Here is a 13,500-nt window from a genome sequence, read left to right as displayed (position 1 = left end):
GGCAGGACAACTCTTTGTTGTCTAGGATAATGCTATGAACTGAAAAGTGTGCAGTTATGTCCTTTAGTCATTGTGACAACCAAACCTCCCTGACACACTGTCAATGTCCCCTGGGGAGGAGATGCAGTGCTGCTCAGGAGAGAAACAAAGGACTACTGAATCTACGTCTCCAGCCTACATAGCATCCCTGTACTCCAAACCCCTGTACCCAAGAGAATTTCCCAAAGCCACCTGGTGTTCTGTCTCAGAGACATCTTAAACTCAAATTTTAAAACCTGATCTCATTGTAATCTACCCTGTCTAGTAAATGACCCCACCACCTCCCACTCTCCAACTGAACCTAGGAATCCTCCTGAATTCACCCCTGAACACTTTTACCCAGTTAGTGTACCAGTCCCACAAACACAGGTGAAATTCTCTAGCCCATAATATTTTCTAGACCCGTTAGCATACAGCCACTCCATCCCAGCCCCTGACCCAGCCAGAGAGTGGCTTCTAATACAAAGCTGAGGAGATCAAAGGTGGGCTTCCCCCATCCAATCTTCAAGGCTTTGTTCAACAGAAGCATAAAAAGAGGTAGCATGTCTGAGCAGTGGGAGGACATGAGTTTAGGAGTTAAGGCAGAGCAAAATTTAATTCTAGTTCTCCCACTTATTAGGTACATGACCTGAAGCTAACCCTGAGCAGATGGAGGGCCAAGGGCCCCTCCCAGTGAGGCCTTTACTCTTTGAGGCCTATGTCAAAGCCCTCCTGCTGTGTCTTGATTGTTTACTTCATCTGTCTGTCTCCACTGGGAAGCTTGGGGGCAGGGGCTTTGTCCTCTTTCTCTCTAGGCCCCAATCCCCCAGCCCAGAGCTTGGCATATAGTAGGCACCCTGTCATCAGTGAATATTTATGGAATGAGGGACTGAGTTGGAAATCACTCTGTAAGCTGTGTAGAACTATACCACTTTCTCTTCCTCATAATACCATCTGGCATTCATAGCAATAAACAGTAATAGCACCACTTTAGTTCAGGACCTTGGGTGGAGGCTCCAATTGAGCAGAAAGAGCACTATGATGGGAGTCTGAACTTCTGAGTTCTTGTCTTGGCTCTGTTAGCTAACCAGGCCTATCAGCTTGGGTATGGCACTTTCTTCAACTGAGGAAATGGAGCTTTGACTTTTTAGGCTGGGGTCTCCAGACCCCTAGAGGGTCTATAGAGGGGCTTAAGGGGAGTCCTTGAACTGAACTGCAAACTCAGTGTGTTTGTATTCTATGAGGAGACCACAGATTCTCAAACAGTCAAAAACTGCTAATCTGGATAATCTGAGTTCCTCTATTTTAGATCCTGTTGCATATTCTCTGAGGGGACAGAGAGTTAGGGGAGCAGCAGAGGTGGCTGGCACTGGTCCCACATATCCACGACCACCTCAGGCCTATCTGAGAGGGACTTTGTCAAGGGAGCCCTGGCATGACTACAGGGCTGACTCTGCAGCTCCCTAAACCTTGGCCCCATGAGCCAGTGACCAAAATGCAGGGTCGGAGGTGAGGCAGAGGAGACATATACAGAATGCTCCTAAAGTCCTAAAGGGACAGGGCCATGGGATCAGAAAGGAAAATGGCTGGAAAGTGAACCAGATGTGGGCTAAGGGAGATAAGAAGATTCAAGCAGCATTAGAGACTTGGGGGCTGTCAAGATGCAGAAGTCTGGCGCAGGCAAGGAGAACGCCAGGAGTTCTGGAGATGGAGGCCTGGACTGGAAGGAAAGGAGGAGTTGGCACTTTCTGAGCACTTCCTAAGTGCTGAGTACTCTTGTGATCATAATAATCCTGCAAGGGAGGTTTTATCAGTCCCAAGCAAGGAGATTAAATTCCACAGTTTTTAAGTGTCTTCTATACCCTCCCGCCTACCTCCCACCTCCACCCCTGCGCTGTCTGCCCAGAGGTCAGGGCAGGCCCCTAATTTAGGCAGTCTCCATGGTAGTATCTTTTCTGAAAGGCACAATGACAAGAGGCTGGACTGTGAATCTGCAGCTAGCAAAGGAGGGAGAAGGCTTCAGCTAGTTTGCAAATACCGTCCTGGGCGGCAGCCACGTGCCAGCCACGGGCTAGGTTCCAAGAGGCACGCCACAAGATCCCAGCCCGTAGCAACGACCGCCCACCGCCCCCCCCAGCCCCCCCAGGGCAAACAGCTCGGATCCCGGGAGCCGGGGCGCTTAAGGTGAGGGCTGGCGCCGGGCAGGAAGAGGGAAGCCGGGACCGCGGCTGGGCTCTGAGCGGAGCGACGCGGGGTCGGGTAGGCTTCCCACCCTCCTTCCCGCTTTACCAGGCGCAGGTCCCCGGGGCCGTGCACCACCAGGGACAGGTTCTCGGGCTTGGCCTTCGCCGCCATGTCGCTCTTTCGCTCCTGGGTGCAGTCTGGAGGCTGCGGACCTGCGGTGGCTGCGGTGGCTGTGGTGGCTGTGGTGGCAGCCCCGCCGAGGGTCGGGGTTAACGAGCGGGAGGCGGGGCCTGGGCAGGGCGGCGCGCGCGAGGCTGGGCCGGAGCCGACCGGTTCCGACCGCGGGGCGGGGCCCGCGCGCGCCGAGGAGGCCGCGGGCTGGGGGCCGCGAGGGGCGCAGCGTTTTTGTCTGCCTGACGGTCAAGCAGGCACGGCCGCCCTGAGAGCAGCCTGCAGAGGCAGAAGCTACCAGAGCGGCGTTGTCAGACTCGAGCTGCAGAAGCACGGGGTTGCCCGGGACCGGCGCCCACAGTCCGGCACAGTAAGTCTAGTGCGCGGCGCGGCCCGAGGGTCCGCATTACTGTGTTACTAGCAGTGAGAACGCCACAACGCTGCAGCGACCGTGTTGCCCCGCGACCCCAGCATCCAGCAGCGGGCCTGGCCCTGGCGCGAGTAGGAGTGAATGAATTCGCGCGTCATCCCATGGGCCCCATGCATCGGTGTAAAGAAGCTGTGAAACGGAATTTGTCAGCCCCTTTCTCTTAACCGCCTCTGCTCCTTCTATTAGAAGCAGAGTTTCTGCCCTAACTCGTCCTTCAAGCCTCTCTCTACCCTCTGACAAACACTATGAGATTTTACTCTCGGGGGAAGGAGCCCCTCCCTCCCCTGAGGGCGGTGCTCAAGGTTTCGTTCCCTGTAGCCTCTTCCCCTCCCCAGCCACACTGCTGACCCTCCTGGCTCCTCCAGGAGATGTCTCCCTGTGGCACTGCGTGCCCAACATACGGGGCACAGCCTGCACTTTCGCTAGTGATCACCCCTCCGCCAAATGCACTGGAAGACCTCTGAGGGCAAGACCTCATTTCTTAACCAGAATCCGGTAAATCTGTACAGTATAGGAGCTCAAAAAAATATTTGATGGTAAAGGTGGATCAAGCTCTGGAGCCCCAATCATTACAAAAAGGGAAGAATGTGTGTGTGGGTGGGTGGGTGTGGGTGTGGATGCAGGGTAAGAGGGTGTTACCAGGTGCAACAATACAAATGAGATGGATTTTTGCAGGGGACTACTTAAAGAGTCAGTCAGGTTCTTTGCGTTCAGACACCACCCAGAGCACTTAGCTGTGCACGGCCTGTTCTTCCAGTAGCTCTTGCACTTGGCTGCAGAGCAGGCCTTGCGTGAAGAGATGAAGCAGCTGCCTTCACTCATGCACAGAATTTAAAACCTAGTTTCCCCTCCTTGCCCTGTGGGGTTTCCTCATGGTCTCGAAGCACGCTGAAGGAGAAGGCGCCAGGAACAGCTTAAGAGCTGAGGACCACTTGAGGTAGACACTTCTTGACTTTTAAATTATAAAAACAGAGCTACTGGAACCAAAGCAAATGTCACTGAAGTAATGACATAATGGCCACGTGGAGTGGTATTTGTTTCCTCCGGAGCAGTAATACTTTGAAACTATTTTAAAGGTTCTTGGCTGGGGACAAAGATATTTGGAGGGGTGGGAGAAAAATTTAGAAATATACTCTACAACTAGGGCTCTCTGTAGAAAAGGTAAAAGAATGAGTCAAGAAGGATTCTTAAGAAACTTACATTTTTAAAATAAAAAAAGCAAGTTGTTGTGCTAGTATTTCAACAACGTGTTGTGATACTTCACATAATTTCCTAACAAAGCCCAGCATTCACAGTGGTGTGGAGCAGACTTTTCTAGGCATTTTACTTAATAAGCAATAAAATGCTGCCTTTGCCTTTGTTGGTGACCTGCTTGGCACAGCTTCTCTGGGCCTGTGCTCAACTTTCCCAAACAGTACAGCACTTTGAGATACTCTCTCCACTGAATACAACTTTAACAAGTTGTCAATAAATTTCTGCTATGAAAATTTATTTGGAATTTAAAAATTAAATCACAGGATACATAGCTTCTCAGACCACATATCTAGAAGGGAGACTGTAACCCATCACAGATACCGGCTTACTATAGGTCTGGATTGCAGAGTGTACTAACAAGAAAAATCAGTGTGTCACAGGTCTTTGGTGTTCCAAATTTCAGAGCAGTTGTAAAATTCTATTGCTGGCTTTCTCTATCAGGTCATCAATTGTTCAATTACTGAAACCTAGTTATTCATAACAAAAAAAAAAAAGAAAGAAGCAACAAAAAACAAAAACCATGAGGTTTCTTGAACAACTTGGAAATAAGGTTATCAACGAAAGTTAAACTAGTAAAATCCATATGCAAGGGTGAGGTTAATAGAGACCACTCTGAGGAACTACTTACATATCTTCCAGTATGAAAGCACTAGAAGAAAGCATTGGAATGGTTAGGAAACCAGAAGAAAATACTAGAAGGGTTAGAAAAAGAGTCAGAAATCAGGAATTTTAGTTTAGAACTACCCAGGGGAGAGAGGCATTTGATAGTAGTGGTGGCAATGCTGGTGACACAGGAAGAGTGGAAGCAAGGAGACCAGTTACAGATTACTGCTATATGCCAGCTGAGGACGGGGACTTGGACTTGGATAAATGGTGGAAATAGAGATGGAGTGAAGTGGGCAGATCTAAGATTTAACTTAGAGGTAGGTTCCATGGGACTTGGTAAAAGATTGGTTTATGGGAGTTGAGAAGGTGGTGGAAAGGTTGACTCCCAGATTTCTGACACAACTAACTGGATGGATGAAAATGCTATTATCTGATATGGGCAAGACTGGGGGAGGAGGAGCAGATTTTTGGGAAAAGATCTTGCATGTAATTTTGAATAGCCCAAGTCTGAGATGCTGTCTTTGTCTATTTTGTGTTGCTGTAAAGGAATACCTGGCCAGGCACGGTGGCTCACTCCTGTAATCCTAGCACTCTGGGAGGCCAAGGTGGGAGGATCACTTGAGGTCAGGAGTTCAAGACCAGCCTGAGAAAGAGCAAGACCCCATCTCTACTAAAAATAGAAGAATTAGCCAGGTGTGGTGGCGCACACCTGTAGTCCCAGCTACTCAGGAGGCTGAGGCAGGAGGATCGCTTAAGCCCAGGAGTTTGAGGTTGCTGTGAGCTAGGCTGATGCCATGCATGGCACTCTGGTCTGGGCAACAGAGCGAGACTCTGTCTAAAAAAAAAAAAAAAAAAAAAAAAAAAATTTTATTTTAATAAATTTAAAAAGAAAAAAAAAGAATACCTGGGGCTGGGTAATTTATAAAGAAAAGAGGTTTGTTTGACTCATGGTTCTGTAGGCTGTACAAGAAGCATGGCTCTGGCATTTTCTGGGCTTCTATTGAAGACCTCAGGCTGCTTCCACTCATGGCAAAAGGGCCTGTGTGTGCAGAGATCACATGACAAGAGAGGATGCAAGATGTGTGGGGGAGTTGTCAGGCTCTTTTGGGACCTAACAGAGTGAGAACTCACCCACTCCCCCCAACAAATTTCAACATGAGATTTTGGGGGACAAACACCAAACTATATTAGATGCTATGAAACATCCAGGTGAAATGACCAAGTAATATAAGGCATACTTGCTATCGGAGTCAGGGACAGTCTAGGCTGGAAAGGTCTAGATTAAATTAGGAAGTCATTGGTGTATAGACTATTTAAAGCAATAAGTGAGAATGAGATAATCTAGGGAGACAGCATACAATAAAAAAAGGAGACAGCTCAGGTCCAAGCTCTGACCATCCAACATTGAAGAACTAGGAGAAGCAAAGAGGGACCAGCGAAGGATCTGGAGAATAAGTGAAGCCAGGAAAAGGCAGTGTTTTGAAAAGGAAGTGGCCAAGTGTTGAATACTGATAAGAAGTCAAGATGGAAACTAAAGAGTGTCTAGTGGAGTTAACAACAAGGGTAATTGGTGATCATGGAAAAGAGTTTTGGTGGAAAGATGGGAGCAGGAGCCATATTGGATGGGATCAATCATCTATTCATTCAACAAATATGTAATAAGTTTCTATGACATGACAGGTATAAGGTGCTGGAGATACAGTCTCCACTTCAGAGGGGAGGAAGCCATTAAACAGATAATCACAGAAGTAATGACTCAACCATAATTATGGTAATGGGTATTACGGAAAAGGAAAGGGACTGTGAAAATGTATAGCAGGGGAACCTCATCTAGCTTGAGAGCAAAGGAAGTGTGCCCCAAAGAAGTGAAGCCTTAGCTGTGCTTGAAAGACTTGAATAGTCACATTTGGGAGGTGAGGGAGGGAGAAGGTGTGTTCCAGGCTGAAGAAGCCACAGACTTGGAGTCCAACATGGGGAGAAGACCATCATCAAAAGTCATCAGTGTAACAGGATCCCAGGGAACACGGGAGAGTTGCACAAAACAACAAAAGCAACAGATCTAGAGCCTAGCAAGTGACCCAACACAGGGGTTCGCATAGGTCCTCCAGTGTTTACATTGTAGGAAATGTTAGGGTACAAGAAGACATGTAGTAAGACTGTCTGTGGCTGAAGATCTTAAGGAAAAAGCTGGAAAATTATACTTGTCTAAGGTGAGGATTTCACTCTGGGGTGCAAAGTCCACTTTTGCAACAAGAACGGGGTGCATAGCTTAGCGGTGGAAGCTCCCATGGAACTGGTCTGGTTCTGAGACTCAGAAGAGATAGAGATTAAGGAATCCCATTGACAAGCCTTATTTTCAGGAGGCAGTGGGGAGATGCCAGTGGGCTGTGTTATGAATGGCCCCACAGCTGCCTATCTTTGTGGCTAGGAGAAGTAGCAGCTAAAAGAGCTTTTATAGACAGCCTGGGTTATAGAGGAAATTCTTGTTAGCCTAAAACTCAACCTTATCCTCTTCCCTTCATTGTCATGTCTACAAATAGCTGGTCCAGAAATAACTCACCTCATTCAGAAATTAGTTATCAAAATAGGAACTGTACAAACACATTACAGGAAAAGGAAGAAAGGAAAAGGAAAAGAAAATGCAGATTAAAAACATTCACCAGAAAAATTTTGCTGAGGAACAAATGAATCTTGTGATGGAATAGTTTGCCATAAACCTGAAGAAGGCATCCAAGTGTCTAGGCAATTCAGCAGAGTGGGTAAGGAGGGGTCTATATGGAGGTGGGGCGGGCAACACAGGTGTGGTGGGATTCTGAGTGGGGTGAGGGCATCCTTGCAGGGAAGTGGTTGTAAGTGGAGTGTCAAAGCCCTAGAAGGGTGAAGAGTCCATATTGAGGGGATGGGGATGGAGCACAGCCCAGTGTGGGGTGAAGGATGGTGAGTGTGATGAAGAGGATGACCATGGGTGCTGCCAGTGTGGGGTATTGGAGACTAGGTATGTTGGGGAGGGCATTTGCTCAGGTGAGGAGACTGCCACAGAGATGAGAGATTGGCACATAGAGGGGGATTGATAAAATAAGTGAAACTCAGGGGTTAATTTTATCAGTTCTCCCTGCCCTTCTTGCTTTAGGTGGCTTGCTTTTTGTTATTTTTTTCCCTTTTTCCATAAAGCTAAAAGCCGCAGTAGCTGAAGGCCACATCACTGGAAGCAGAAATTTAACCTTCACTGGCTACTTTATAAATAACGTTCATAAGTCACCATCCTAATGGTCACTTCAGTTGTTTTTCCAGAACTTGGGCCAGCTCCTGTCCATTTCAAACAGGTTGAGACCACCCACCCTTCAACTAGGCCTATACAAGTGCCCAACGGGTGGCCTTTTGACATCAGAAGGCCAAAAACTCCACCCTCAGATCATGCTAATGCCACCATTTTCTGGACATATGTCCTCTGAAATGCCATGAACCCTGACTACACTTGTGCAGAATGAACCTGTTACTTCATTTTCCCCTACTGTCAATCACCTTTCCCTATGCCTTAGACCACCCCACTTCCCTAATCCATAAATCTCCCTAAGCCTTATCTTCAGGGAGGTAGAGTAGAGAGCTATTCTCCCACCTCCTCACTCAGAGCCCTTGAGATTAAATCTTTTCTCTTTTGAAAAATCCATGTCACAGTAATTGATTTACCGGGTGTGGGTAGAACAGACCTGGACCTGGCCGATAACATCAAGGATAATGGAAACCAGGTTTCTCACTGTTGGAGAGGAAGAAGCAAATATGGAAAGAGAGAAAAACAGAATGAACCCTGCGTGGTACTGGATAAAATTGGAGGGATCAGTGTGAACTCATGATTTTCAGTATAAATAGACATAGAAATAAATGTGGATATAAATATCTGTATATGTACACATACACACAGACACTGTTATGGTCTGAATGTTTGTGTTCCCCCAAAATTCATATGTTGAAATCCTAACCCCTAATGGTACTAGGAGGTGGGGCCTTTGGGAGGTGATTAGATCATGAGAGCTGAACCCTCATATGTGGGATTAATACTCTTCTAAAAGAGGCCCAAGGGCGCTGTTTGCCCCTTTCACCATGTGAGGATGCAAGAAGACAAATGCCATTTATGAAGAACTGGCCACATGAGACACCGAATCTGCCAGTGCCTTGATCTTGGACTTCCAAGCCTCCAGAACTGTTAGAAACATTAGAAATAAATGTTTATTGTTTGTAAGCTACCCAGTTTATGGTACTTTTATTATAACAGCCCAAACAGACTAAAACACACACGTGTGCACATGCCCATACACACATATACTGCATAGCTCTGTCTATGCAAAGAGCTTAGGAACAGTAACACTGATAGCAAAAAGCACATCTAGTACCAAATTTTGGTTTCTAAATGCCGTTCTCCGCTGAAAAGAACCAGGGCTTCTTGAGGAAATCACTGAATCTAGGGCTGAAGCAGGAAAAGTACAAGATGAACCTGGAGTATCTTGTTGTACCAGAAAGTAAAGACGTGTTCCAAGAATGATGGAGCATATCAAAGGGCACAGAAGCCAGCTTGAAGAGGCTTCTACTGGCCAAATCAGAGGTAATTTGAGCATAAAAATGATAGTAGCAGTCATAACCCATTGAATAAAATGGGAAACCATAAATCCATATTGATAAAAATAAATTATTTAGTAAATTGGAAGTTTGAGAGAGAATGGGTAGTTACATAATCTAAAAGAACCTCCCCCCAAAATTTGTATTATCTGTGCAGGGAAAAAGACTAACTTTATGGTGAAGAAACCTGGCATATTCCACTTTAATCAAGTGATCAAAGTTATTGCTGTGATTAAACTGAAATTATACACAACTTGTTAGGATGTACTGCAAAGAAAACAGCATTACTACTGAGATATCCATGCCAAAAATGCATATATGAATCTAAGCATGAGAAAACATTAGACAAGCCCAAACTGAGGGGTATCCTACAATTATTGGTAATATGTCAACGTATGTACACATGTTAATGTCATGGAAGTCAAGAAATCCTAAGAAACTGAGATTAAAGGAAACTAAAAAGACATGACAAGTAAATGTAACATGTAATTCTGAATTGGACCTTTCTGCTATTAAGAACATTATTAGGGAAATTGGTAAAACTTGAATTAGATCTGAGGATTGGCTGATAGTAATTATATATATCTATGTTAATTTCCTGATTTTTTTCCTTATCTTGTGCTGTTAAAGGGGAAATTTCCTGATTTAGATGGGCTATCATATTGTTAACTTATTCTCAATGGATTAGGAAATAAAGTTCTTCATATTGTACTTGTGACTTTTCTATAAATAAATTTTTAAAATAAATATAAAGGAAAATTTGATCATGCATTTGTCTTTATAAAAAATTTCATAAAGCATACATTAAAAATGCTCAGGGAAGCAATGATCAGCTATTAGAAAGAAATGAAATATAAATTGGAAAACCTCAGGAAAGGAAGTGGAGTAAAATAAAACCAGTGAAGAAATGAGAGAAAAACTGGAAGATTCACAAAGGAGTACAGACACTGCCAAAAACACAACAAAGGGCATAGAGCAACAGTCACCAGCCTTTTTTGCACCAAGGACCAGTTTCATGGAAGACAATTTTTCCACAGACCGGGGGTGGGAGGATGGTTTCGGGATGATTCAAGTGCATTACATTTATTGTGCACTTTGTTTCTATTATTATTACATTGTAATATATAATGAAATAATTATACAACTCAACATAATGCAGAATCTAATGCCACTGCTAATCTGACAGGAGGAGAAGCTCAGGTGGTGATGCCAGCAATGGGGAGCGGCTGTAAATACAGATGAAGCTTTGCTTGCTTGCCCCGCCGCTCATCTCCTGCTATGCTGCCTGGTTCCTACCAGACCACGGACCAGTACCAGTCGACGGCCCACAGGTCAGGGACTGCAGACATAGAGGACGGGATTAAGAAAAGTGGGCAACATTAAATGGAAATGAACAAGTTTAAAAGGACTAAAGAGAAATTGATATATATGGAAGACAAACAAAAGAGACCTAATATTCGTATAATGAATTCCCTGATGAAGAAAAAACAAAATAATAGAAAATAACTTCAATATATAACTCAAGAAAAATTTCCAGAAAAAAAGAATATGTGAATTCACAAATTGAGGGTCACACTATATCCAAGGAAAAGTTAATATGGAGAGGTCAACACAGAAGCGGTTACTTGATTTCAAAGATAAAAGAAGAATCCTCTGGGCAGCTAGACAAATGATCAAGTTACTTAGAAGGGGAAAAAAACATTCAGGCTTATCTCAGATTTCTCCATAGTAACATTCATTGCTAGTAACAGTGCCTAGGAAGTCCTCACGGAAAGTAAGTGCCACCCACACCTTTTATACCCAGACAAACTGTGGTTTATGTAAAAAGACACAGTGAGACTATTTTTTTTTTTTTTTTTGAGACAGAGTCTTGCTTTGTTGCCTGGGCTAACATGTCATGGCATCAGCCTAGCTCACAGCAACCTCAAACTCCTGGGCTCAAGCAATCCTCCTGCCTCAGTCTCCCGGGTGGCTGGGACTACAGGCACATGCTACCATGCCTGGCTAACTTTTTCTATTTTTAGTAGAGACAATGTCTCACTCTTGCTCAGGCTAGTCTTGAACTCCTGACCTCAAGCAATCTTCCCACCTTGGCCTCCCATAGTGCTAGGATTACAGGTGTGAGCCACCACGCCTGGCCACACAGTGAGATATTTTTAAACATGCAAGAACTCAAGAAATATTGTTTCCACGAGCCTTCCTTGAAGAAACTACTAGATGATTAACTTATATGTCAGCCAAGAGGTGCATGTGAAAACTATGAAAAAAAAAGAGTCAATAGAGAGCAGGAGAGAGAGAAGAGAAAGTATATTAATTTCATTATTTGTCCACATTAGGGGATTGATAAGATAATGCCTAAGAAATGAAGATTAAGTGTGTAAATTATAAAGATACCCACTAAAACAAAAATATAAATCTTCCACATTTTCAGAAAAAATAAAAACAATTATATACCATATTTTCAGAGTTTTTAAAGAATCTATGAAAAATAGAAAGCATCATATAAAATTATTTGAGATAATTATGACTAAGTATATCAATGTGATAAGTATAAATGGGCTAAACTAATTCATTAAAATGAAAGAAATTTGGATTGAATCATACAGCAAAATCTAACACTATGTTGTATACAAGGTACCCAAAACAAAATGATTTACAAATCTTTACAAAAGAAGAAAGCAGTGGTTGTAATTTTAATATCAGGCAAGGTTAACATTAGGACAACAAGTGTTAAGAGGTACAAGGAAATAATTTATAACGATAAAGAATGCAATTCCTGGGCCAGGCATGGTGGCTCACACCTGTAATCCTATCACTCTGGGAGGCCAAGGCGGGAGGATCACTCGAGGTCAGGAGTTCGAGACCAGCCTGAGCAAGAGCAAGATCCCAGTCTCTACTAAAAATAGAAAAAAATGATCTCGGCAGCTAAAAATATATATAGAAAAAAATTAGCCGGGCATGGTGGCACATGCCTGTAGTCCCAGCTACTCGGGAGGCTGGGGCAGGAGGATGACTTGAGCCCAGGAGTCTGAGGTTGCTGTGAGCTAGGCTGACACCACGGCACTCTAGCCCGGGCAACAGAGTGAGACTCTGTCTCAAAAAAAAAAAAAAAAAGAAGTATGCAATTCCCAATGAAGTTACAATGTTTTATGACTATCTAAGCACCAAATAACTTAGCACCAACATGATTATTAATTAAAACATAAAACCAAAAGATATATAAGGAAAAATGGAAACACAGTAGTAGGAGCCTTAAAGACCTACAAGAGCTAAATATAATAGAATGATTTAATAACACAGATAAAACTTAGCACTCTAAAAAGAAAATACACCTTATTTTTAAATATCCATGGATAATTCAAAAAAATTGACCATGTATTAGGCCAAAAAGAAAATCTCTGTATAGATGGTACAAACAGTACAGATAACATCTTCTAAACATGAGACAATAAAAAAGAAGAAAACACTTTATAACTTGTTTTGTGAGGCAGCATAACCTTGATACCCAAACAAGACTAGGAAAATTACAGACTGATCTCTCTCATCAATATAGATGGAAAAATCTTAAAATGTTAGCAGATCCTAATTGCATTAATACATTAAAAGCATGTGTAGCTTTTAAAAGCTCAACAGCATGGTTTGATGAGTAGTCCAATTTCAACTACTGTTGTACATGGTATAAGATGTCATCATCAGAGAACATAAGTAAATTTCCAATTGAAATGTCAATTTGGAAGCTTGATTTTTTCATAGTCATTTCAGCATTATTTAGAAGGAGACTGAACTTTAAAATCAGACTGATCAGGGATAGAATAACAATTCTTATAATTTACCAGCTATGTGATTTTGAACAAGTTACCAAATCTCTTAGTGTCAGTTTCTTCAGCTTTAAAATAACAACAACACTACTCCGTGATATCCTTTTGTGGATTTAGTGTAACAGTATTTATATAGGCAATATGTTTGGATGACATCCCAAAGTATCCCCAAAACTTAGAATAAAATCAATAAGACCCAAATAAAAAGGTCAGATGCCACCGGTGGAAAGGACATAGCCAAACGGATCCTTTGTAGATATGTAATGTAGTCTCAGGAACACCCAGATCAAATAAAGATGGCCTTGGCATTTTGTAATCTCTGGAAAATATGAACTGGACTACACTGGATTGGGTTAAGTTTAAACCTAAGCAATTGCACAATAACGTGGGAAGGAAAAAATGTCCTAG

General features: G+C 43.5%; 1 protein-coding gene and 1 long non-coding RNA gene across 2 annotated transcripts in view; one reads left to right on the top strand and one right to left on the bottom strand.

Moving 5' to 3' along the window:
* Window positions 1-2,469, bottom strand: part of SORD (sorbitol dehydrogenase) — a 37,588-nt gene extending 35,119 nt beyond the window's left edge. Inside the window, exon 1 of the mRNA XM_045528099.1 lies at window positions 2,308-2,469. Coding sequence (XP_045384055.1) covers window positions 2,308-2,373 — 66 coding nt within the window. The 5' untranslated portion in view covers window positions 2,374-2,469. The remainder of the gene's footprint in view (window positions 1-2,307) is intronic.
* Window positions 2,470-2,578: 109 nt separating this feature from the next.
* Window positions 2,579-13,500, top strand: part of LOC123622096 — a 33,419-nt gene continuing 22,497 nt past the window's right edge. Inside the window, exon 1 of the long non-coding RNA XR_006729412.1 lies at window positions 2,579-2,743. This is a non-coding gene — a long non-coding RNA (uncharacterized LOC123622096). The remainder of the gene's footprint in view (window positions 2,744-13,500) is intronic.

The sequence above is a fragment of the Lemur catta genome, chromosome 1 (genome assembly GCF_020740605.2).
Source record: "Lemur catta isolate mLemCat1 chromosome 1, mLemCat1.pri, whole genome shotgun sequence".
NCBI classification, from domain to species: domain Eukaryota; kingdom Metazoa; phylum Chordata; class Mammalia; order Primates; family Lemuridae; genus Lemur; species Lemur catta.
This window is presented reverse-complemented; position numbering and strand designations above follow the sequence as displayed.